We start from the raw sequence: 26,642 nt of genomic DNA, 5'->3' as shown, positions 1-26,642 counted from the left end.
GTGTGTGTAACATGAAGCGAGTATAGCCTTAATATTCATGATGATAATTGTAATCCATATCTTATCACCATCATAGTTGCATAATAATTAAATTAAACATGTTCATGGAAAAACACATCCCAGCATTTCCATAGCAATGGAAAATTCACATGATTAAGAAAGAGACCTTGCATTGCTGTAGAGATGGCTTCACTACATTACAAATGTTTTCCATACAATGTTTGTATTCCTCAACGTCCCTGCTCTGATATCTTCCCATTGCTTGTTGTAAACAAATAAACATGTAAACAAAGACATACAAACAAAAAAACTAAAATCATAGAAAAGTTTGACAGACAGAGAGAGAGGAGGGAGAGAAGAGGAAAAGAGTGAGAAGAGAGCCAGTGTGTGTGTGTCCGTATGTGTAAGCGAGTGTGTGTAATTGAGTGTGTGTGTGTCCGTATGTGTAAGCGAGTGTGTGTAATTGAGTGTGTGTAATTGAGTGTGTGTAATTGAGTGTGTGTAATTGAGTGTGTGTAAGCGAGTGTGTGTGTAAGCGAGTGTGTGTGTAAGCGAGTGTGTGTGTAAGCGAGTGTGTGTGTAAGCGAGTGTGTGTGTAAGCGAGTGTGTGTAAGCGAGTGTGTGTAAGCGAGTGTGTGTAAGCGAGTGTGTGTAAGCGAGTGTGTGTAAGCGAGTGTGTGTAAGCGAGTGTGTGTAAGCGAGTGTGTGTAAGCGAGTGTGTGTAAGCGAGTGTGTGTAATTGAGTGTGTGTAATTGAGTGTGTGTGTGCGCGTATCAACTTCATAGTGTTCAGATATTTTTGGGCCCCATTTTCTGACCATGGTGTTATGGAGTTGTTTTGGAAGAGCTGTCCGTCTATAAAGAGTTTGTCCACAATGAGAAAGGCACGCTTACCCCTCTCCCTCTGATGCCTCTGTACAGGATACAGCCTCTTGCGACATTCGTTTATCTCTCTGGGAAATTGGTAATTGAGACAGAATTTGGTCCCTTTAAGCTGTCTTCCCCTGCTATTGATCAGCTCCTTTTGTTGGTAGCGTTCAAATGTTGGTCTTGTCGCTCTGAGCTCCAAGTCTCTGCACTCGGTGGGAAGCCACCTCGTTTACAGTCTCTAGAGCAAGTTTCAAGGTTGATTGCATGAACTCTCTGATCGCCCCCTTCTGGATTATTGGATCCGTCCTCAGGAATTCCAGACAATATTCGATTTTCCTCCATGCTTCGGGTTTGTATGTCTAGTAGCAACTCCCTCATCACTCTTGTTTTCCCTGAGTAGACAATCCAGGTTGGAATTGAGGGTTTTTACCTTGGCTGTGAGTACCTTCTCTCTTTGGAACATGAGAATTTCACTCTGACTCAACTCCAAGCTCCCCCTCAACCCTGCTACCTCCTCACAAAACTTTAAGTGTTGCATGGATTCCAGCAAGAGCCCTAGCCTCTACTTCAACGGTAAGTAAATCGTTAGGTTAGAGTTCTTTTGTGAGGTAGCCGGATCTTCCCACGATGGAGTATGTTGTTCCTCCATAGCATAAAGCTGTTGGTACCTGTCGATTTCCCTCAGGATCTCCTTAGTATCCAGGTTGGCTCAGAACTTCAAGCAGTTGTTAAATGTTTTAACAATATGTCTTTCCTACAACGTGCGAAGACGTAACAGGCGTTTTCCAAAACTTGTGTTAGCTTTTCTGCCTCGTCTGAGTCGGTGCCGTTTGCAGAGTCGCTGATCCCAGTCGCTGTGTGAGTAGCCTTGCATGAGCCTTGGTTTGTGCGAGCTGGAACAGCTCATAGGCTCCTGCGCCTATCTCCTGTTTCTGTAGCGAGGCAGCTTGATGTACAAGCACACCCCCTGGACAGGACGCTAGTCTATCTCCTGTTTCTGTAGCGAGGCAGCTTGATGTACAAGCACACCCCCTGGACAGGACGCTAGTCTATCTCCTGTTTCTGTAGCGAGGCAGCTTGATGTACAAGCACACCCCCTGGACAGGACGCTAGTCTATCTCCTGTTTCTGTAGCGAGGCAGCTTGATGTACAAGCACACCCCCTGGACAGGACGCTAGTCTATCTCCTGTTTCTGTAGCGAGGCAGCTTGATGTACAAGCACACCCCCTGGACAGGACACTAGTCTATCTCCCGTTTCTGTAGCGAGGCAGTTTGATGTACAAGCACACCCCCTGGACAGGACGCTAGTCTATCTCCCGTTTCTGTAGCGAGGCAGCTTGATGTACAAGCACACCCCCTGGACAGGACGCTAGTCTATCTCCCGTTTCTGTAGCGAGGCAGCTTGATGTACAAGCACACCCCCTGGACAGGACGCTAGTCTATCTCCCGTTTCTGTAGCGAGGCAGCTTGATGTACAAGCACACCCCCTGGACAGGACGCTAGTCTATCTCCTGTTTCTGTAGCGAGGCAGCTTGATGTACAAGCACACCCCCTGGACAGGACGCTAGTCTATCTCCTGTTTCTGTAGCGAGGCAGCTTGATGTACAAGCACACCCCCTGGACAGGACGCTAGTCTATCTCCTGTTTCTGTAGCGAGGCAGCTTGATGTACAAGCACACCCCCTGGACAGGACGCTAGTCTATCTCCTGTTTCTGTAGCGAGGCAGCTTGATGTACAAGCACACCCCCTGGACAGGACGCTAGTCTATCTCCTGTTTCTGTAGCGAGGCAGCTTGATGTACAAGCACACCCCCTGGACAGGACGCTAGTCTATCTCCTGTTTCTGTAGCGAGGCAGCTTGATGTACAAGCACACCCCCTGGACAGGACGCTAGTCTATCTCCTGTTTCTGTAGCGAGGCAGCTTGATGTACAAGCACACCCCCTGGACAGGACGCTAGTCTATCTCCCGTTTCTGTAGCGAGGCAGCTTGATGTACAAGCACACCCCCTGGACAGGACGCTAGTCTATCTCCCGTTTCTGTAGCGAGGCAGCTTGATGTACAAGCACACCCCCTGGACAGGACGCTAGTCTATCTCCTGTTTCTGTAGCGAGGCAGCTTGATGTACAAGCACACCCCCTGGACAGGACGCTAGTCTATCGCAGGGCCTTACCCGCTAATATCGCTCTTTAATGCTGAGTGGCCTATGAAGTCTTTAAAAAGGAAATGGCTCCCCATTTCCATGATCTGATTTTGCCTATAGCATACTTTGAAGTAAGGTAAGACACGCCTCCAACTTCCATCTGTAAAGTGGTGGTGACACACTGATAGACTGTTGCCCGCACTTGAATGGTGAATGGGAGGCGCGCTTCAATTACCAGTTGAGAAATAAAATAGTAGCTATTTTTTTCATCATGCACCAAAACTATTTAACACGCAATTGCATTTAGAATGGAGTAAAACACATTCATTGCAGAACCAAAGGCAATCAGCTGAGGAGCTGCTGGAAATATCTCGCTCAAAATAGGGTCTGTATGCTGTGCACGTGTGATAGTTGTGTTGGATAAATAAGATACATGACTAACAAAAACACACAGGCCAATTTAATTCCACTAAATAATGCAAATTAACCTGTAGCCCGATAAGCATGACAGTCAAATATATTTCCATTGACTGGTATTTCCAGCAATGAATAAGCCGGCAATTGACGGATAACGGAAACCCTGGTGTGTGTGTGTACTGGGGTGTGTGTACTAACCAGTTGGAACTCCCTGCGTCTGTCGTAGGCGTGTTGTATTCCGCTGTCGGCCCACAGGACCTGGATGGAGGGCAGGTACTTGAGAAACACGCTTGTCTCCACCTGGCCGTTCGCCATCATCGCAGACCGTGTGTCGAAAGACATCACATTGTCTCCGTGCACCTGGTTGTCAGGGGAACCCCAGGGGATGTGAAGCTTCTCCCGTGCGTCCACCAACACACGCACACCTGAAGAGGACAGATAGAGTTGATAGTTAACAACAACGACCATACACAGAAACTCTCTGATGGGGGTCGATGATATTTTGTTACGTTACAGCCTTTTTCTAAAATGGATAAAAAATATATTTCCCCCCTCAGTCTACACACAATAACAGTTTTTTAGAAATGTTTGCAAATTTATCAAGGATCTCTCTGAACTTCGCTCTGTTCATCTTTCCCCTCGATCCTGACTAGTCTCCCAGTCCCTGCGACTGAAAAACATCCCCACAGCATGATACTGCCACCACCATGCTGCAACGTAGGGATGGTTCCAGGTTTCTTCCAGACGTGACGCTTGGCATTCAGACCATCGGGTTCTTGGTCACCTCCCTTACCAAGGCCCTTCTCCCCCGATTGCTCAGTTTGGCAAGGCGGCCAGCTCTAGGAAGAGTGTTGGTGGTTCCAAACTTCTTCCATTTAGGAATGATGGAGGCCACTGTGTTCTTGGGGACCTTCAATGCTGCAGACATTTTTTGGTACCCTTCCCTAGACTTGTGCCTCGACACAATTGTGTCTCGGAGTTCTCGGACTTCATGGCTAGGTTTTTGCTTCAATAATAAAAAAAATTAAAAAAATGAATGGGCAAATGTTGCACAATCCAAGTGTGGAAAGCTCTTAGAGACTTACCCAGAAAGACTCACAGCTGTAATCACTGCCAAAAGGTGCATTTACAAAGTATTGACTCAGGGGTGTAAATACTTATGTAAATGAGATATCTCTGTATTTAAATGTAAAAGAAATGTGCAAACATTTCCAAAAAACATGTTTTCACTTTGTCATTATGGGGTATTGTGTGTAGATCAGTAAGAAAATTCAGGCTGTAACTCAATAAAATGTGGAATAAGTCCTGACCAGCTGTCTGGGACAGTGATGTTGTTTCTACGTGCCAATACTTGATATGTTTTAGAGGTCGGAATTGGAATGGCCGATTAATTAGGGCCAATTTCAAGTTTTCATAACAATCGGAAATCGGTAGTTTTGGATGCCGATTTTGCCGTTTTTTTGTTGTATTTTTTATTTTTTATTTTTTTTACACCTTTATTTAACTAGGCAAGTCAGTTAAGAACACATTCTTATTTACAATGATGGCCTAGGAACGGTTGGTTAACTGCCTTGTTCAGGGGCAGAATGACAGATTTTTACCTTGTCAGCTCAGGGATTCAATCTTGCAACCTTACGGATAACTAGTCCAACGCTCTAACCACCTGCCTCACGAGAAGCCAAGGTAAGTTGCTAGCTAGCATTAAACTTATCTTATAAAAAACAATCAATCAATCATAATCACTAGTTATAACTACACATGGTTGATGATATTACTAGTTTATCTAGTGTGTACTGTGTTGCATATAATCGATGCAGTGCGCATTCGCGAAAAAGGACTGTCGTTGCTCCAACGTGTACCTAACCATAAACATCAATGCCTTTCTTAAAATCAATACACAGAAGTATATATTTTTAAACCTGCATATTTAGCTAAAAGAAATCCAGGTTAGCATGCAATATTAACCAGGTGAAATTGTGTCACTTCTCTTGCGTTCATTGCACGCAGAGTCAGGGTTTATGCAACAGTTTGGGCCGCCTGGCTCATTGCGAACTAATTTGCCAGAATTTTATGTAATTATGACATAACATTGAAGGTTGTGCAATGTAACAGGAATATTTAGACTGATGGATGCCACCCGTTAGATAAAATACGGAACGGTTCCGTATTTCACTGAAAGAATAAATGTTTTGTTTTCGAGATGATAGTTTCCGGATTCGACCATATTAATGACCTAAGGCTCGTATTTCAGTGTGTTATTATGTTATAATTAAGTCTATGATTTGATAGAGCAGTCTGAGCGATGGTGGGCACCAGCAGGCTCGTAAGCACTCATTCAAACAGCACTTTCGTGCATTTTGCCAGCAGCTCTGCTGTTTATGAATTCAAGGCTATCAACTCCAGAGATTAGGCTGGTGTAACCGATGTGAAATGGCTAGCTAGTTAGCGGGGTACACGCTAATAGCGTTTCAAACGTCACTCGCTCGGAGACTTGGAGTAGTTGTTCCCCTTGCTCTGCATGGGTAACGCTGCTTCGAGGGTGGCTGTTGTCGATGTGTTCCTGGTTCGAGCCCAGTGAGGAGCGAGGAGAGGGACGGAAGCTATACTGTTACACTGGCAATACTAAAGTGCCTATAAGAACATCCAATAGTCAAAGGTATATGAAATACAAATGGTAGAGAGACAAATAGTCCTATAATTCCTATAATAACTACAACCTAAAACTTCTTACCTGGGAATATTGAAGACTCATGTTAAAAGGAACCACCAGCTTTCATATGTTCTCATGTTCTGAGCAAGGAACTTAAACATTAGCTTTCTTACATGGCACATATTGCACTTTTACTTTCTTCTCCAACACTTTGTTTTTGCATTATTTAAACCAAATTGAACATGTTTCATTATTTATTTGAGGCTAAATTGATTTTATTGATGTATTATATATATTAAGTTAAAATAAGTGTTCATTCAGTAGTTGTAATTGTCATTATTACAAATACATTTTAAAAATCGGCCGATTAATCGGTATCTGCTTTTTTTGTCCTCCAATAATTGGTATCGGCGTTGGAAAATCATAATTGGTCGACCTCTAATATGTTTATCAAGTTCAGACTCCATGTTATCAGATAAGTTACAGGACTGCTTTGCTAGCACAGACTGGAATAAGTTCCGGGATTCTTCCGATGGCATTGAGGAGTACACCACATCAGTCACTGGCTTCATCAATAAGTGCATCGATGACGTTGTCCCCACTGTGACTGTAAGTACATACCCCAACCAGAAACCATGGATTACAGGCAACATCCGCAATGAGCTATAGGGTAGAGCTACTGCTTTCAAGGAGCGGAACTATAACCTGGAAGCTTATAAGAAATCCCGCTATACCCTCCGACGAACCATCAAACAGGCAAAGCATCAATACAGGACTAAGATCGAATCGTACTACACCGGCTCTGAAGCTCGTCGGATGTGGCAGGGCTTACAAACTATTACAGACTACAAAGGGAAGCACAGCTGCGAGATGCTCATTGACACAAACCTACCAGATGAGCTAAATTACTTCTATGCTCGCTTTGAGGCAAGTAACACTGAAACATGCATGAGAGCACCAGCTGTTCCGGACGACTGTGTGATCACGCTCTCAGTAGCCGATGCGAGTAAGACCTTTAAACAGGTCAACATTCACAAGGCCGCAGGGCCAGACAGATTACCAGGACGTGTACTCCGAGCATGCGCTGACCAACTGGCAAGTGTCTTCACTGACCTTTTCAATCTCTCCCTGTCTGAGTCTGTAATACCAATGTTTCAAGCAGACCACCATAGTCCCTGTGCCCAAGAACACTAAGGTAACCTTATCCCAGAAACCCTAGAACCACTCCAATTTGCATACCACCCCAACAGATCCACAGATGATGCAATCTCTATTGCACTCCACACTGCCCTTTCCCACCTGGACAAAAGGAACACCTATGTGAGAATGCTGTTCATTGACTACAGCTCAGCATTCAACACTATAGTGCCCTGAAAGCTCATCACTAAGCTAAGGACCCTGGGACTAAACACCATGCCTCTGCAACTGGATCCTGGACTTCCTGACGGGCTGCCCCAAGGTGGTAAGTGTAGGGAACAACACAGCCGCCACACTAATCCTCAACACGGTGGCCCCTCAGGGGTGCATGCTCAGTCCCCCCCTTTACTCCCTGTTCACTCACTCCAACACCATAATCAAGTTTGCTGATGACAACAGTGGTAATACGCCTGATCACCAACCACGATGAGACAGCCTATAGGGAGGTCAGAGACCTGGCCGTGTGGTGCCAGGACAACAACCTCTCCCTCAACGTGATCAAGAAAAAGGAGATGATTGTGGACTACAGGAAAAGGAGGACCAAGCACACCCCCATTCTCATCGACAGGGCTGTAGTGGAGCAGGTTGAAAGCGTCAAGTTCCTTGGTGTCCACGTCACCAACAAACTATCATGGTCCAAACACACTAAGACAGTCGTGAAGAAGACACGACAAAGCCTATTCCCCCTCAAAGATTTGGCATGGGTCCTCAGATCCTCAAAAGGTTCTACAGCCCCACCATTGAGATCATCCTGACTGGTTGCATCACTGCCTGGTATGGCAACTGCTCGGCCTCCAACTGCAAGGCACTACAGAGGGTAGTGCGTACTGCCCAGTACTTCACTAGGGCCAAGCTTCCTGCCATCTAGGACCTCTACACCAGGCAGTGTCAAAGGAAGGCCCTAAAAATTGTCAAAGACTCCAGCCAACGTAGTCATTGACTGTTCTCTCTACTACCGCACGACAAGCGGTACCGGAGCGCCAAGTCTAGGTCCAAAAGGCTTAACAGCTTCTACCTCCAAGCCATAAGACCCCTGAACAGCTAATCAAAGGGAAACCCAGACCCCTCTTTAGCACTGCTGCCTCTCTCTGTTTATAATCTATGCATAGTCACTTTGACTCTACCTACATGTACATATTACCTCAACTAACAGGTGCCCCCGCACATTGACTCTGTACCAGTACCCCCTGTATATAGCCTCGCTTATTTCACTACTGCTGTTTAATTATTTGTTACTTTGCTTTTCTATTTTTTTTTTTTACTTAACACTTATTTTTATTTTTTTAAATTAAAACTTCATAAAGCATTGTTGGTTAAGGGCTTGTAAATAAGCATTTCACTGTAAGGTCTACCTGTTGTTTTCTGCGCATGTGACAAATAACATTTGATTTGAAAACCTGCTGTTCCTCTGCTACTCTGTCATCGCCTCTCTTTATCAGGCTCAGACTTCATGTCATCAGATAAGACCTTGTGTTCCTCTGCTACTCTGTCATCGCCTCTCTTTATCAGGCTCAGACTTCATGTCATCAGATAAGACCTTGTGTTCCTCTGCTACTCTGTCATTGCCTCTATCAAGCTCAGACTCCATGTCATCAGATAAGACCTTGTGTTCCTCTGCTACTCTGTCATCACCTCTCTTTATCAAGCTCAGACTCCATGTCATCAGATAAGACCTTGTGTTCCTCTGCTACTCTGTCATCACCTCTCTTTATCAAGCTCAGACTCCATGTCATCAGATAAGACCTTGTGTTCCTCTGCTACTCTGTCATCACCTCTCTTTATCAAGCTCAGACTTCATGTCATCAGATAAGACCTTGTGTTCCTCTGCTACTCTGTCATCACCTCTCTTTATCAAGCTCAGACTTCATGTCATCAGATAAGACCTTGTGTTCCTCTGCTACTCTGTCACCGCCTCTCTTTCAAACAGGTACATGTTTGTTTTCTGTACCTCTTCAGTGTCATTCAGTCTATTTGTTCATCCCTTGCTGCTGCTCCAATGGACTTCTTCTCTTCCTTGGCTGCTCTTTCAAGAACCTCAAGGGGGATAGACCCCTGTTTGTTTTACATTTGTATACACAGGGCATGATGACGCCTGCTCTGTAACAATAAAAATTCACGTATGCATTAAAGTGCAAAAATACTATGTATACATTTAAAAATAAAATAAAACTATTGCACTGACTATGCACACACACAGTACATACCTTGCCACCACAACAGACGCATACACTTTTTTGCACCAAATCTCCTGCATTGACTATGCACACACACCGGACTCGCACACTTACACCAACACACACGCATACTGACGACACACACACTCACAACATATATTTCTGTTACAATCTATTATCAATCCTGTTGCCTAGTCACGTTAACTCTACCTATATGTACATAGCTTCCTCAATTACCTCGTAACGCTGTTAATCCCTGTATATAGACATGTTATTTTATTAGTTACTGTTATTCACTGTGTATTTATTCCTTGTGTCACTATTTCTATTTTCTCTACATTGTTGTAAAAGGACCTGTAAGTAAGCATTTCAGGCCTTTATGGTAGTGGCCAGATGAAAGCCACTCCTCAGTAAAAAAGGAACATGTCTGCCCACTTGGAGTTTGCCAAAAGGCACCCAACGGACTCGGACCATGAGAAACACGATTCTATGGTCTGATGATATCAAGATGGAATTCTTTTGGCTGAATACCAAGCGTCACGTCTAGAAGACACCAGGCACCGCTCATAACTTGGCCAATACCCAGTGGTGTAAAGTACTTAAGTAGTACTTTTTTTTTTTTTTTTTACTTAGTTTTTTGGGGTCTCTCTGTACTTTACTATTTATATGTTTGACAACTTTCACTTTACTACATTCCTAAAACAAATTATGTACTTTTTACTCCATACATTTTCCTGACATCCAAAATGACTTGTTATATTTTGAATGGTTAGCAGGACAAGAAAATGGTCCAATTCGCACATGTATCAAGAGAACGTCCCTGGTCATCCCTACTGAGTCTGATCTGAAGGACTCCCTAAACACAAATGCTTTGTTTTTAAACGATGTCCGAGTGTTGGAGTGTGACCCTGGCTATCCGTAAAAAAGAAAAACAAGAAAATTGTGCTGTCTGGTTTATTTAATAAGGATGTTTTTATTATTCATACTTTTACTTTTGATACTTAAGTATATTTAAAACTAATTACTTTTACTCAAGTAGTATTTTACTGGGTGACTCACTTTTACTTGAGTCATTTTCTATTAAAGGTATCTTTACTTTTATTCAAGTATGAGAATGTAGTACTTTCCCACCACTGCCAATACCATCCCTACGGTGAAGAATGGTGGAGGAAGCATCATGCTGAGGGGATCTTTTTCAGTGTCAGGGACTGGGAGACTACTCAGGATCGAGGGAAAGATGAACGGAGCAAAGTACAGAGAGACCCTTGACGAAAACCTGCTCCAGAGCACTAAGAACCTCAGACTGGGGCGAAGGTTCACCTTCCAACAGGACAACCACCCTGAGCACACAACCAGGACAACGCAGGAGTGGCTTTGGGACAAGTCTCTGAATGTTCTTGAGTGGCCCAGCCTGAGTGCGGACTTGAACCCGATTGAACTGCAGAGAAGAATACTCCCCAAATACAGGTGTGCCAAGGTTGTAGCATCATACCAAGTAAAACTCAAGGCTGTAATCGGTGCCAAAGGTGCTTCAACAAAGTTCTGAGGAAAGAGTCTGAATACTTATGTAAATGTGATATTTCCGAATGTTTTTATTTATTATAAATTAGTTAGTTCATACTTTACTAATTCTGAGCGCAGCTCAAGCAATTTCTCCAACTGTCAACACATTTAAATGAATAGAGGACACGCTGTTTGGGATCTGTGGGGAACGCTGTTTGGGAATTGTGCGTCCCCCACAGATGGTGGTATCAGAGCCGCTTAGCTAGGTCACAATGGGAAGCCAAAATCAGTCTCTCCAGGATTCCGCGATCACATAATTCAATGCAAAAATCAACAAATCAGTGCATATAATGCGAGACCTCGCAATTTTGACGAACCCCGTACTTTTAGCGCATTACTCAAAAGCGGGTTAGTAATTTTGACCAACTACTGCACTGTTACCGTGGAAAATGGCCCAATCCAACCACGGCAACAACGTTTTTCCCCCTGGCCTGTCAACGTATTCACGTGCAAAGATGGCTGACAGGCAGTACATAGAACAGAAGTCAATCTCATTTGCCAACAGAAATAACAGCTAAAGACCGTGCAAAACAATTTCCAAATGTTTTACATGAAAGTGGGGAGAAATTGGTTTGCACTCCGTGCAACATTGTGCTGGAACACAAGAGAAAGTCGAAAATCAACAGTCACTTGGAATCAGCAAAGCACATGAGAATGTCAGAACAGATCGCACAGCAGCGGCAGATCACCATGACTGAAGTGGTAGCAGGGAAGACTGTGACAAGCGCTGAAAGAATCAAGGTGAGCGGCGTATTACTCAAACTTTTACTCCGCTAACCTTGGCTTTAGTAGGGTGGTCGGCACTCTGCTTTCCCCAGTCTGTCTATGGAGAGCGCTGCTCAAAGCACAGAGAAATTTGTCAGCTTTTCCATTTTAAAATCTCTGTAAAACCAGGGACCCTCTGCACACATCAACAACTGACACCCACGAAGCGTCGTTACCCATCGCTCCACAAAAGCCGCGGCCCTTGCAGAGCAAGGGGCAACACTACATCTAGGTTTCAGAGCAAGTGACGTAACTGATTGAAACGCTACTAGCGCGTACCCGCTAACTAGCTAGCCATTTCACATCCGTTACACTCACCCCCCTTTCAACCTCCTCCTTTTCCGCAGCAACCAGTGATCCGGGTCAACAGCATCAATGTAACAGTATAACTTTAGTACGTCCCCTCGCCCCGACACGGGCGCGAACCAGGGACCCTCTGCACACATCAACAACGGTCGCCCACGAAGCATCGTTACCCATCGCTCCACAAAAGCCGCGGCCCTTGCAGAGCAAGGGGCAACACTACATCTAGGTTTCAGAGCAAGTGACGTAACTGATTGAAACACTACTAGCGCGTACCCGCTAACTAGCTAGCCATTTCACATCCGTTACACTCACCCCCCTTTCAACCTCCTCCTTTTCCGCAGCAACCAGTGATCCGGGTCAACAGCATCAATGTAACAGTATAACTTTAGTACGTCCCCTCGCCCCGACACGGGCGCGAACCAGGGACCCTCTGCACACATCAACAACGGTCGCCCACGAAGCATCGTTACCCATCGCTCCACAAAAGCCGCGGCCCTTGCAGAGCAAGGGGCAACACTACATCTAGGTTTCAGAGCAAGTGACGTAACTGATTGAAACGCTACTAGCGCGTACCCGCTAACTAGCTAGCCATTTCACATCCGTTACAGAAACATCCGAAAAGAGAAATTTGTCTCTAATTGTTTTCATGGAAGATGAACTTGAGATATTATATGTCTTAATTGCAGATTGGACCCCAGGTGTTTATTTTGTCCTAGTTTAATATTTTATACTATTTACAGATTAAAGGGGCATGCGTTTTTAAAAATATATATATGTTGGAAATCTGAGCTAGCTTCCACACCTTTTTTGTTCAGAAAAATTGCTGTTCAGGAAAATAAACAAAATTGAGCACTTCAAATGTTTATAATTGTTTTTGTATTATGTATTCTGCGTAAAATCGTCCTAAAACTGAGCACATATGACTTTATTGCTTTATATGAAATGAACGTGAAAAAAACCCATCGCAAAATGTATCGAAGAATTTCAAAGAAATGCTGCTGAAAAAAATCAAGCATTTTTTCCCGCATAAATACATATTTATTTTACATCACAAAATCCTGGAGGGACTGCAAAATATTGTGTCTCAGTCAGCGTCTTTGGACCATGATTTACGCTTGAAGCCAAAGGGCTCTTCTCGCAGGCTGTATTTCCCTATGTGGGAGCATTCCGAACCGTGGGTCGGGATTTTTGACAGCTTTTCGGCATGTTTTGTTATTTCTGTAGAATTAAATATTGATGACTAAGTAGGCTTTTTATTTTATTTATGTTTTACAATGGGGTCAATGTGGAATACCGTTTGTTTTCCCCAATTTGTGGGCGTGGTCGAGGGGAATTTCTTCTTATGACATGAATACCGACATATACTGGAGTATAGTGGTAAAACAATGATGTCATCTGAATTCAGACATCTTTATGCGGCTTCGCCACTGAAGAGTTGACAGCAGGAAATAGGTTAACACTTTCTAAAAGAGGCGTCCTAATGACCTTTTCACATCAGTGTGCATCAGATTTAACTAGTTATAACATAAAATGGCCCTTTTACATTAAAAGCTGAGACACTCTCATACTAGCCGACAACAGTCATAAACACTGGCGTTCATCCACTAAACTGTGAATGTTTAATTGTAGTTCTGAAGCTAACGTTAAACCCCAAGCTAACTAATCTAGCTGCTAAGTTCAGCGAGCAGCTCCACGCTTACATATAATGTAAACTTCGCTCAAAAGTTTTTTTACCACTCAACTTTCACTAGGGCTCGAAAGAAGAGTCCAGAATGTTAACTCGTGTAGCTTTTTAGTCCCGTAGAAGTTCTCCCTAGTTACCTTTGATAACATTGCTGTAAATTGTTGCCCGGAACTCTTCACGATCTTGCTGGTCGAAGTCCTGCCCGTGGATGATCCTCATCTGTTTGAGGAAAGTGGACTTGCCGCTCTCGCCCGCGCCCAGTAAAAGTATCTTAACTAGTCGTTCCGCGTAGGTTTTGTCTCGGGAAAGACTTTTGTCAATCTCTTTAGATTTCCTCAGCTGTTCAACCTCGGTGCTGGTAAGCAGGCAAACTGGGAAGCACTGGTTTAGCACGGATCGGGTCGGCAGGAAGTCCGCCATGTTTCAACCAGCTTCATCGATACACGGGAGAGGGTTTGCTCGTTCATGTGAGGCGCGCGGAAACGCGACTACACTATAGAAATATAATTATTCCAATTCAATGTACTACATGTGACACACACCACTTTCGCTAGGCAGCTCGTTCACACACAAACGCACATTATTTGTGTGACTATCAGTGTATGAGTGTTTTTTATCTTGTCATGTTTTTTTGTGGACCCCAGGAAGAGAAGTTGCTGCTTCTGAAAAAGCTAATGGAGATACAACTAAACACACATAGAGGGCCAAGCCCATCTCTGTTCTACAACCAGGAAGTGTGCTTTGACAATATATTATAAACTGGGTGGTTCGAGCCCTGAATGCTGATTGGTTGACAGGTGTGGTATATCAGACCATATACCATGGGTAAGACAACATGTATTTTTACTGCTCTAATTATGTTGGTAACCAGTTTATATTCACAATAAGGCACCTCGGGGGTTGTATACCACGGCTAAGGGCTGTATCCAGGCACTCCGCGTTGCGTCTTGCATGCATACAGCCCTTAGCTGTGGTATATTAGCCATATACCACAAACCCCCGAGGTGCCTTATTGCTTAAGCATACCACATGAGGTTTGTAGCACCTTAATTGGGAGGACGGGCTCGTGGTAATAGCTGGAGCGGAATAAGTAGAATAGTATCATATACATCAAACACATAGTTTTATGTAATTCCATTCACTCCATTCCAGCCATTATTATGAGCCGTCCTCCCCTCAGCAGCCTCCACTGTAGTATACAGTAAACAAATCTGGTATATAATGCCTTTCTTGCTATGCTAAATGAATACCTTATCTCATCACTCAACCATGTGATTTTGTAGTTTGAATAAAACATGCAGTTTTGCCCTGATAAAACGTTTTTAAATCCTCAATTAAACCAAAATGTTTTACCAAAGTTGACCAAATGAAAGAAAATAGCTGTGCCTAAAATTATAGCATTGAAATACCTTATTATTCACATCACATTAAATGCATCATTTAACATTTAACAGAACAATTCAACACTGCCAAATTACAATCATAATTTAATCATGAAGCATGTAGACTGAGATTTATTACCCAATGTCATCACCTGGCGGTCACAGTTGCGTAAACGCAGAGCGTGACCGGTAACTGTTATAACGCAGTCTGTGGGTCATCACTAGCTTTTATAGCCACACAGTCATAAACCTCGCCCATTTCTACAATTTATCTTCTTATAACCTTGACCACACTGTTAACTTTATGCCTAACCCTAACCTTAAATTAAGACAACAAATTCCGCCATTGTGGCCAATTTTGACTTTGTGGCTGTGGAATCTGACTTCGTGGCTGTGGAATCTGACTTTGTAGCTATAGAAGCTAGTGGAAACCCAGGCAGTGACAGACAGGTAAAATCACTGGCGGTAATATAGAACAGTGCCCTGATTGGCTGATACGCAATCCCTCTCCATCCCTATGGATGCTTGCTGCTGGTCATTGTATTGATAAACTGCTTGCTTATTCACTCGCATCCAGCATCTTCGCTTTGGCTGGAGAAATATTAGGCTAAATTAATTCAGTATTGGCATTATCATAGCGAATAAGAGGGGAGGAAAGCAAACAACATGACCATCAGAAATGTACGGGATCATGGACAGAGGTTCCGACCGAGGATGGCATGTCTCAAAAAGGTAGGTTAGCTTTATCAGAAATTATGATACGGTTATGCTACACACCACAGACGCAGACATCTAGGCTGTCTTGCTATATTTAGTTCTTAAAATAAAATCGTCTGTTCGTACTTCATACACTGGGCAAAGACTGGTTGAATCAACGTTGTTTCCACTTAATTTCAACCCCCAAAATGTCATAACGTTCATCAACGTTGTAAACTAATTGGATTCGCAAAAAAGTCTTAAAGGTAGTGGAATTGCACATTATTTTCATCCAACTTTTAACCTAAATCCAATGGCACGGGGACGTTTTTAGTTGATTTCACGTTCAATTTACGTTAGTCGACAATTTCACTAAATGTAATTTTAAAAAATTGACGTGGGTGGGCAGTTCTGTTTTTCTGGTATTATTCGATCAATGTCTGTCAACCCAGTGCACCTATATGATAATAATACATACACATATGTTTTCCTAACATGCCATTTTCTCTTACAATGGCCAATTTGAAAACTCAGTTATCAGAAAACATAATTCACAGGAAAGCCTGGGAATTATGACGGTCATGTTTAGTTGTTTCACAGGTGTTAAGAAGACTGCAAGATCTCGAAAGCTACGCAGTAAAACGAGAGCGAGACCACCTATTCTCAATGTGTTAAAATAAATGACTTTGGTGAACAGCCTTTCACTTACTGGTATCTTTATTTTGATTGACACGGTGTTCTCTTTAGCGTTGTACTGCTACTCATGGATGCGGTCAGTGAGCGTGATCAGCATTAGTCTGATTAGTATTAACACCACCATCAACCAGTTAATCCAGACAGTAGCAGTATGGAGAGGACAGATCCTAGTGCTTTTCCAGCTGGGACTGTGCTTGTTGTACCTGCTTCTGTTACCAACAGGGTACTAAAACTGGGTTCTCTGTGTAACTTAAGACTATGATGTTTAGCCTATTTACAAGCTCTGTTTGGCCCAGAGACAGTTGGTGTCCAGAGGGTGCTGAGAGTCCGCTGTGGTTGACTGAACCTAGCTGGATGGTGTTACTGTCACATGACATCAAAGCCTCAGACAGACACCGGTCTGGCAGAAAGCCCCTTCATATCAGTCAGAGACAGGCCAGAGCAGGCTGGTTTAAAACAGACTGGGCTATAGCTCTACACTGCAAGACTGACTGAGACACACTGGTAGCCGGGCTCAAAACAGGCAGACAGACAGACAGACAGAACCCTACTTGCTGAAACACACTGGTTCTCCAAACATTAAGAGGACCTGAGTCCTTCCTCCACATAGCGTGTATATGCTTGTTTGTGTTCCCTGTCTCCTTCCTCACAGTCCTCCCAATAACCTGTCTCAGAACTACAAAGCACAGACATCCTATTATTTAATAGTCATAGTACAACTTAAAAGTAATAGAATTAAGTAATTATATGCATATATAGCTCTGACCTGTCTCGTCATAGTAACCTGTTGACGGTCTGTCCTACTGTCATGGTAACCTATTATTTTGACAACCCGTTGTCTCGGTGACCTGCCTCTGTAGTGGTGTACGCCGTTAGTGATCTGTTGTCTTTACAGCCTGTGTTCCTGTTGTCTTCCAGGTGGAGGCTGTGATGCTGGAGATGCAGGATCCAAAGACTGGAGTCAAGTCACAACCCCAGAAACTGGTTATCACTACTATACCACATGCTATCACAGGTATAAAAAAACACACACACACACACACACACACACACACACACACACACACACACACACACACACACACACACAAAGAAGCACACAGAAAACACACTCAGTGGATTGATAGTGGTTGCCATAGGTTAGGTAACTCCTATTTTTTCCCATGTCTTGAGCTCAATATTCTATCTCCATGACAACCTCTTACTGAGAGGGAGCGAGAGGGGAAACAGAGGGAGGGAGAGAGTGTAGGAGGGAGAGAAGGAAGGCAAAAGAGATGAGGGAGAGAAGGAAGGATAGAGAGAGATGATGGAGGGAGAGAGAATGAGAGAATGAAGGCTAGAGAGAGAGAAGGATGGAGAGAGAGAAGGATGGAGTGAGAGAGATGATGGAGGGAGAGACAATGAGAGAGTGAATGATAGAGAGAGAAGGATGGAGAGAGAGATGATGGAGGAGGGAGAGAGAGAATAGAGTGTGTAGGAGGGAGAGAAGGAAGGCAAAAGAGATGAGGGAGAGAAGGAAAGATAGAGAGAGATGATGGAGGGAGAGAGAATGAGAGAATGAAGGCTAGAGAGAGAGAAGGATGGAGAGAGAGAGACAATGAGAGAGTGAATGAAAGAGAGAGAGAAAGGTAGAGAGAGAAGGATGGAGAGAGAGATGATGGCGGGAGAGAGAGAATAGAGTGTGAAGGAGGCCGAGAGAAGAAAGAAGAGCGAGAGAGATTGATAAAGAACCTATACTCTTGAGTTTTAATGACGCCACTTCAGCCTGGTCCATTTCTGGTATTCTATTATTGGTAAATAATAGAACAGAACAGACTGGAAGAAAATAGAACTCCCAGAATCCCTTAGGGAAATTTGGTTTGCAAAATAGAAGCTCCCCTCCCCTCTCATCCTCCCCTCTCAGTATATTGACTGTCTCAGCATTAGTTTCTCTCAGAGGGAGGCCTCTGGCATTTACAAACTCCACATGTAATGTCCTGTGGGCAGAGTCTCTCTTTCTACTCTCCCTTTTTTTTTTTCTCTCTCTTTCTGTGTCTCTATCTCTCTCTCTCTGTCACTCTAATATCCTCCTCTCCCTTTCTCTCTTTCTCTCTCTCTCTACTTTCCACACCCTCTTTATATTACAGAGTAACATCAATGAAAGTGTCCATCTGATGTCATACATGTGATGTCATATCTCTATAATAGTTGTGATGTTTGTTGCAACCTTCTCCAGGTGAGGATGTCGTGACATGGCTAGCCAACCGTTACACTATAGAGGCAGAAGGTAAGAGAGCTTTCTTCTCAGACATACACAGAACATTCTTGAATTACGGTTCTCTTTCGCTCATATTCTCCCTCTCCACCCCTCTCTCTGTCTCTCGCTCCTTCTCTCCCTCTTCCCCCCCCTCTCTCTCTGTCTGTGTAGAGGCGTGGGCTCTGGGCACCATGTTGGTGGCGTTTGGGTACATCTATCCCCTCCAGGATCATAAACGACTAGTCATCAAACCAGACACAGCCCTCTACCGCTTTCAGGTAACCACGACAACACCATGTAAACCTTAACCAACCCCATACGCCTAACTCTATTCCAAACCTCTGTGCTTTTTGTCTTCTCTCAGACACCATACTTTTGGCCGGCCCAGCAGTGGCCTGTAGAGGACACCGACTATGGTGAGATACACACAACGAGACAAACATAGTTAAAGGTGCACTTTGCAGAAACCTCTCCGCAATTTCCTGGTTGATGAAATTCTAATAGTTTGCCTAATTTCAGTTTATGTGACAAAACCAGTAAGTATAGTGTAGAGAATCATTGTGCCATCTAAACCGCAGTGAAATATATTTCCCATAACAAAAAACATTGTATTTTCAGCTGTTTGAAGTTGGTGTACAAAACTGAAAATAAAATATGCAAAAAACTAAATTTGAAGCATAGAAGTAGCACACATAGAACAGATCTACCGCTTCTTAGACTTTCTTTCAATGAGAATTACAGATCTATAACTAACATTTCTATGTGAATTTGGTCGGGTCGCCCAAAAAGTTACATATTGCAGCTTTAAAGCTTTCTTTATTGTTAGGTCACCTACATTGTGGACATATTCGTGTGTTGCACCTCCATCACTCAGTCGCGTCGTTGCCATTTTTAATCAATGTTCTACAGATGGAGCAGCCATATTGATGCTCAAAAGTAGAACGGGAGCTAATGACTCTAAACCAGGGCTAATGACTGTTTTGTCCAAATTACACTATAGGGGTTTGGGAATACGATGACGTTGGTAAAGTAGGCACATATTTAGTAGGAAACAATCATCATGTTGTCGAATTTACTTTAGACAGATGGCAATATTGTCATTAGCTAGCAAAATTAATAAAAAATTGCTAGCAGTGCTAATGTTAGCTAGCTAAAATCTGGAAGTCTCCCCTCAATCTTAGCTAGCTAGCTAACGTTATACTGCAACTAAAGTCAATCTGGAGACATCGAAATGATGACAAGGTTTTCCTACGAATTATTCGCCTTCTTTAGAAATGCCATCGTGTTTTCAAGCCACAGTACTGCACTTTGGAATAAATCTTTATCAGCGCTCAATGACGATGCATCGAGTAGAATGCTCAGTCCTAAAAGGAACCTTCAAAACAATATTGTGGCGCAACATGCAACACATGAATAAGTTTAAGTTTAAAAAATCCCTAATAAAATCATGTTTATTTTTCAGCAATCTACTTGGCCAAGAGAAACATCCGCAAGAAAGGAGTTCTAGAGATGCATGAACAGGTGAGAGGCATTCTCTCACACACACACACACACACACACACACACACACACACACACACACACACACACACACACACACACACACACACACACACACACACACACACACATCTGTCTAAGTGGTAACACACATCTGTGTTTTCTCTTCAGGAGCAGTATAACGGTCTTCACAAGTGGATGAACCATAAGTGGGACTTCATTGTGATGCAGGCTAAAGAACAGTACAGGTTAGTCTGGCAGAAACAGACTACACTAACATCCATTCATCCACAGACTGTTTACATGGGAACATAGATTGTTTATCAGGCCTCTAACTCACAGTTGTGTGAGTTAACTAACAGGTGTGTGTGTGTGTGTGTGTGTGTGTGTGTGTAGGGCGGGGAAGGAGAGGAAGAAGCCTGATCGTGCAGTATTTGACTGCCAGGAGAGAGCCTACTGGGTTGTACATAGACCTCCGGTGAGACACACACACACACACACACACACACACACACACACACACACACACACACACACACACACACACACACACACACACACACACACACACACACACACACACACACTACATCAAACTGTATGTGGTCTCCAACTGGTCAATTGCAATCGACTGGACGATCTCCAAGGCATTCCTAGTCGATGACCAAACATTTCTGTAAAAAACCCAACGATATTTATTTTTATTGGCAATAGGTGTGCTTGATTCAGCAGCCCACTTGATTCAGCAGCCCACTTGATTCAGCAGCGCTAGTACTGTTGGCGATAGGTGCATTTGATTCAGCAGCCCTAGCGCATGTGTGTGAAGGTAGAACTCTGCCTACCTGGCAGGCCCCGAGAACAAATCAAGTGCACTTATAGGCCTATCGCTGACCAATCAGATAGCTCAGATCACCGTGTCTGCACAGTTTCCTCGCTCCATAGACTGTAAAAATAAACTTTGAATGTACAGCAAAGTTGATCATGTGAGATTTCAAAACTTTTAAAACCCTGATTAGAGAGAGACTGAATGAATAAGAACTTAAACATGCACTTACTCATAAAAAAAGCAGCTTTTGCCGTATTCATTCAGTCTCTCTCTAATCATGCTTTTCAAAGTTTTGAAATCTCACATTAAGTTCTTATTGAGCACTGTCAACACTTTGTTGAACACTTTTAAGCCATAAAATGCTTGTTCTCCCTACTTCCACTCACGCTACAACCAGCACTGGTGAATGAGTATAGCAAAGTGTTCCGATAAGCTTGCGTTGTCATTATTAGCGGCTTGTGTCTTTTCATTTATATCGAGGGAATATTTACCTTTCTCTGGTCATAGGAGTAGCAACATGAATTGGTGCAGAAATAATGCAGTGCGACTTAAGTTTCACTATCAGCTGGAAGACTGTGTCCCCCTTTCTCAGCAGATGGAGGGAGAGAGGAGGGACGGTGAGAGGCAGCCTCACCGCTGCTCCCTCCCCTCAGACTGACCATCAAATGCAGGCCATCAGCCCAGTAAAAAAAAATATATATTATTATTATGCTCACTCAGCTTTGCCTCACAAGTAATACAACAAATGAGCTATTGATTGAATGCATTCAGTTGTGCAAATTACTAGGTATCCCCTTTCTCCTTTCATATACCTAAAAGTTTGAAATATAATTTCAAAATGGTCTGAGAAGAACAATGGCAGGGCAATTCAAGCGTAGCCAATATGCAGTGATAATGTATTGGGCCTATAGCTTACTGTACAAACCTCATCGCTACAGAACTGTTTTTAATTGGTTAATGTTGCATAGGATTACGTTTTTTAAGTCATGTTAAAAAAAAACGTGTCATTGTACCTATATCATACTTTTCTTTCTTTAAACCCATAACCATGTGTTTGAGGTGTATACTTTTGTTTCAAAGTAGATTTGTTTAAGACTACCAAGAAACACTCTGTGTGGCCCTGATTTAACCCACTGCAGTAAATGGTTAATCCTGTCTTCAAAGTGAATTTATCAGACAGTAAATATGATCAGATCTATTATCAGGCACTGTTCTTCTGACAGGTGAATATATCTTTGGGTGAGATGATGTGTGTCTCTGCAGGTAGGAGTTTTGGCCTTTACCTCTGTCTAGACAGACAGCCTGCTAATGAGGAATCATGGGTAGAGAATGATGCATGCTGGATATTCTCATTAGGGGCGCAGGGGTAGGGGGCCTAGCTCATTTTTCAGTCTTATACCAATCAACAGAACAACACACCATGCTCTCAAATCATATTATCATACCGTGCACATTACACTTTTTCTGTCTCTGTCTGTCTGGCTGTCTGTAGCCAGGGACTGTCAGTGCAATGGACTACGGACTAGAACGCATGGTAGACCCCAACGCAGAGGAGGTAACAGGTCAGTCCCATATGTGTGTAGATTAGCCTGCTTATGCTGAGGGTGTATTGTAACTACAGGTTTGTCATTGTGACCTAGCACGGCTCTATTCAAGCTGCTTATATTTGATAAGAGGATTTCAACTGTGGTAATCTGACATTAGATACAGGTACACACCCTTCTACTTGCCCCCACATTACATCTGGACTCTCTGTCAAGCAATCACACCACACCTGTCCACTCTGTTAGCCAAATCCAATCTCATACTTCAACTGAAGATATTGCAGATTGCACCTTTCATTTGATTTCTATTTGAATTGACAGGATATCCCCCTTCTCTTTTCTCTCTGCAGGTTCTCTTCTCTTTTACTGTGTCAACTTTGAAGAGTACTTCCGTCTGCACACACACACACACACACACACACGCCCACGCCCACGCACACAAACACAAACCATTAAGTGTAGTGATAAATACCACATTATTATTTTATGTCTAACGGAACAAAGTTGACTGTAGCTGGCCATTCTGCTTTAAATAACCAAATCATTGTTTTATTTTCCAGAAAGAAACTTCAGACTTCTTCAGAAGAATTGTTAGTAACAACATTTTATATCCTAACATAATTAGCTCATTTACATATGACCAGTTCCTCCTTCCTTTTTGTCTGTGTTGATGACCACTTCCATTTCCTGTTTCCTGTAGATGATTTTTACCCAGCAGTCCATCATGAGGCCGAGGGTCAAGTCGTCTGTCTCTATCGGAGCGTACGTCTAGTTTACATTTCGTCACGTTTGACACACCCAGGGTTAAAAGCTGAACTCACATACTAGGCACTGTGTCGTAATAAATGGTGAAAACATTTGTATGACTAGGTGCTAAAAAGCATAATTCTCCATTCTCTCCAACATAGTAGTAGTTGTTTGTGTGTGCGTGTTCTCTCTCTTCTCCAGTCTGGTGAAATACTCCATCACCTGTAATAAGCACGACCCTTTCCTAGCCCCCTGTCTCCCTAGCAACCCCTGGGTCACCGATGATGTCACCTACTGGTTGCTCAACATGGCCAAGTGAGTCTGATCCCCAACTGTTCAACTTACTCTTCCTGTCCTACCTGTTGTTATAGAACGTATCATTTGAACTTGTACAGTATCAATACGTGGACATTCATGTGTCTGTCTGTCAGTGTGGATATTCCTACTAAGATGCGTGTGGAGAGGTGGACGTTCAGTTTCGGGGAGCTGCTCTCTGACCCTCGAGGCAGAGATGACTTCAGACTCTTCCTCAAGAAGGAGTTCAGCGGTATGTTGATACAACGTTATGACAACATTGGGGAAACATTACAGCAATGGTATTATATGTTGGTCCAGGTCTTTCTTGAAAAATAGATTTTCATCTCAATGATACTAACCTGATTAAAAAAATATTATATAAACACCTAATAGTGAATTCTAGTCAGTCACGTACCAGTCCCTTTGACACCCAACCATCTGGCTCTTCTGAAGGTGCATCTACTTGTTCTATTAGGGGTTGATATTATAAAAGTCAAGCTTGATTGGTTGACTGATTGATTGACAGGTGAGAACCTGGCATTCTGGGAGGCATGTGAGGATCTGAAGTGGGGAACGGCTGCTACCATGAACGAGAAGGCCCAGCAGGTCTACAAGTAAGACACTCACTCACTCACTCACTCACTCACTCACTCACTCTCACACTCTCACACTCTCACACTCTCACACTCTCACACTCTCACACTCTCACACTCTCACACTCTCACACTCTCACACTCTCACACTCTCACTCACCATGTCTCTGGTCAGGACTTTCTTGGCGCGTGGCGCCCCCCGGTGGATCAACATTGATGGGAAGACCATGGAAGTGACGGTTAAAGGGCTGAAACACCCTCACAGATACGTACTGGATGCAGCTCAGACACACATCTTCATGCTGATGAAGAAGGTCAGTTTCACCGCATTAATACTGCTGGCCCTCTGCCTGCTGTAACTGGAGAAATCAAACACAAAATGGCTGCCATGATGTAACATTCCTGACTAACTTATTTTGGAGTAAAACTGTCAATACACGTACAGGAGGTATCTAAGTGTTTTTATGTAGGACTCTTATGGGCGGTACCTGAAGTCTCCAGTGTTTAAGGACACTCAGAAGAGGGCCATCGGTCCTGATCAACACAGGTTCAGGTCAGTGCTTTGTGTCAGTACAGTGGACATATTGTCTGGACTGTCATGCCTATCTCCCTCAATGCAGAGATAGAAAGACTTTGTAACTGTAAGGACGTTAATAACTCTTTCTCCGCCACCTCCCTTCTCCAGTGTGTCCCAGTTGGAGGCCAATGCGAGGAAGCGTCGTCCCAGCATCAGTCCCATCATCGTCCGCCAGCAGGAGAAGGAGGAGAGAGCCAGGATGGCCACCAGTGGTCCTGTGGACATCACACAGGTCATGAGTAAACTCAGCAACAAGGGCAAGGAGGTGCCCCCACCCAAAAAATAGACCACAGACATACTCACATGCATTGACATAAATATACACACTTCTAGAAGCACAACTACACACACACACACACACACACACACACACATAGGCTACACACCCAATGAAAACGAAGCAGCGTTGTTGCTATCTTTATAAATAGTTTGGAGGAATTTCTATGAACTGTATACTAGAAGAACAGTAATGTCTGACTGTCCACAGACCGTTACATGTAAAGTTAGTGTTTTCTGTTCACATTATTCTAGAAAATCATAGTACATGTCACAGGAGATAGTGTTTTAGTCTTGATGGTATGTTCACCTGCGTCTCACCGGTATCTGCGTCTCTCACCTCTCTTTCAATGTCATCAGCTCCATGTTCCACCTATAGGGACATATCTGGGTTGTTCCACCAATAGAGTGCCTTTTATGTCCTTCAGACATTGTGTGTACATAAACCACGGTAAACAATGCCAATAGCAGTGTTTTCTCATTCAAATAAATTGTGTTTTAATTGAAAATTCTAATTTTGGCATGTCGCAAGTCATGTTTGTCCAACTTCTAGGAAGATTTTAACCCACTTAACCCCAAGATCTTCCCCAAAATTTTCACCATCAGTCCTAGTTCTTTTGCTGCTTAGGGAAAGATCTTATTTAATGTGATTAATTAAATTTACATTTGAAGGGTTTATTTCCAAAATGCTATATCCACCAATTTTTCACATTTTGTGTTTTTGTTTCATCAGAAATGGTTGCTTATGGGAGCCTTCCTGTGTCTACAATATTACTGTTCTAAGTTGTTTAATTAATAGATAAAAAAAGAGTTTTGCCATACGGTATAAATCCATTATTTAGCTGGAATGAAATGTTCGTATTCTGTATTTGACTGTGATAGGTGGTTGTCTCACCTAGATATCGTAAGATAAATTGACTAGCTGTCAATCGCTCTGAATAAGAGCATCTGCTAAATAACTAAAATGTCAAATGTTTTACATATAGATCTCATATTACTGCATTGAATAATTTTTTTTATGTAAAAAAAGAAGTTTTTTAAAATTACATTTGACTGTGTAAAACCTAACAGTACTACTGATTTCTCTGAGAGTGAGGCGGATATATATTATTACTGTGTAAAACCTAGCAATACTACTGATTTCTCTGAGAGTGAGGCAGATATATATTATTACTGTGTAAAACCTAGCAGTACTACTGATTTCTCTGAGAGTGAGGCGGATATATATTATTACTATGTAAAACCTAGCAGTACTACTGATTTCTCTGAGAGTGAGGCGGATATATAGCGTTTAGAAAAAAACATGATTATTTGTCTCTGAAATGAAACCATCAAGGGACAGATTATAAACAAATACATGTCTGTCATTGAACAACCCCATGCCATGATTAGATGGTGTGTTTTTCCACTAGTCTCATTCATAAGTTCTTCAAACAGTAAAAGCTAATTTACCAACATTTCTGTTATGGATATATATAGCATTTTGGAAATAAACTCTTAATTTG

The 26,642-nt window shown here is 43.0% G+C and overlaps 2 protein-coding genes across 2 annotated transcripts in view; one reads left to right on the top strand and one right to left on the bottom strand.

The window, feature by feature from the left end:
* Positions 1-14,216, bottom strand: part of LOC120046110 (guanine nucleotide-binding protein subunit alpha-13-like) — a 39,132-nt gene extending 24,916 nt beyond the window's left edge. The window contains exons 1-2 of the mRNA XM_038991069.1: positions 13,905-14,216; positions 3,627-3,853 (exon numbers count right to left, since the gene is read on the bottom strand). Of these exons, the coding sequence (XP_038846997.1) occupies positions 3,627-3,853; positions 13,905-14,187 (510 nt within the window). The 5' untranslated portion in view covers positions 14,188-14,216. The remainder of the gene's footprint in view (positions 1-3,626; positions 3,854-13,904) is intronic.
* A 1,599-nt stretch (positions 14,217-15,815) lies between these two features.
* On the top strand, positions 15,816-26,075 carry LOC120046109 (regulator of G-protein signaling 9-like). The gene is made up of 17 exons (XM_038991068.1): positions 15,816-15,881; positions 17,460-17,556; positions 18,757-18,807; positions 18,949-19,055; positions 19,142-19,193; positions 20,240-20,298; positions 20,449-20,525; positions 20,674-20,755; positions 22,596-22,658; positions 23,208-23,237; positions 23,348-23,409; positions 23,596-23,709; positions 23,826-23,941; positions 24,218-24,305; positions 24,460-24,598; positions 24,755-24,837; positions 24,970-26,075. The coding sequence occupies exons 1-17, from the start codon at positions 15,816-15,818 to the stop codon at positions 25,145-25,147; spliced, it is 1,464 nt and encodes a 487-aa protein (XP_038846996.1). The 3' UTR covers positions 25,148-26,075.
* The last annotated feature ends 567 nt before the right edge of the window (positions 26,076-26,642 follow it).

Source organism: Salvelinus namaycush, chromosome 4 (genome assembly GCF_016432855.1).
Source record: "Salvelinus namaycush isolate Seneca chromosome 4, SaNama_1.0, whole genome shotgun sequence".
Classification (NCBI taxonomy): domain Eukaryota; kingdom Metazoa; phylum Chordata; class Actinopteri; order Salmoniformes; family Salmonidae; genus Salvelinus; species Salvelinus namaycush.
The sequence above is the reverse complement of the archived record's forward strand: the minus strand, read 5'-3'. Positions and strand labels throughout refer to the sequence as shown.

Excerpts from the sequence above, each read along its gene's own strand:
- LOC120046109 (XM_038991068.1), top strand. The coding sequence starts at position 15,816 with ATGACCATCAGAAATGTACGGGATCATGGACAGAGGTTCCGACCGAGG. Across the intron at positions 20,756-22,595 it reads GGGTTGTACATAGACCTCCG|CCAGGGACTGTCAGTGCAAT; the intron begins GTGAGACACACA and ends GGCTGTCTGTAG. Across the intron at positions 24,306-24,459 it reads AAGGCCCAGCAGGTCTACAA|GACTTTCTTGGCGCGTGGCG; the intron begins GTAAGACACTCA and ends GTCTCTGGTCAG.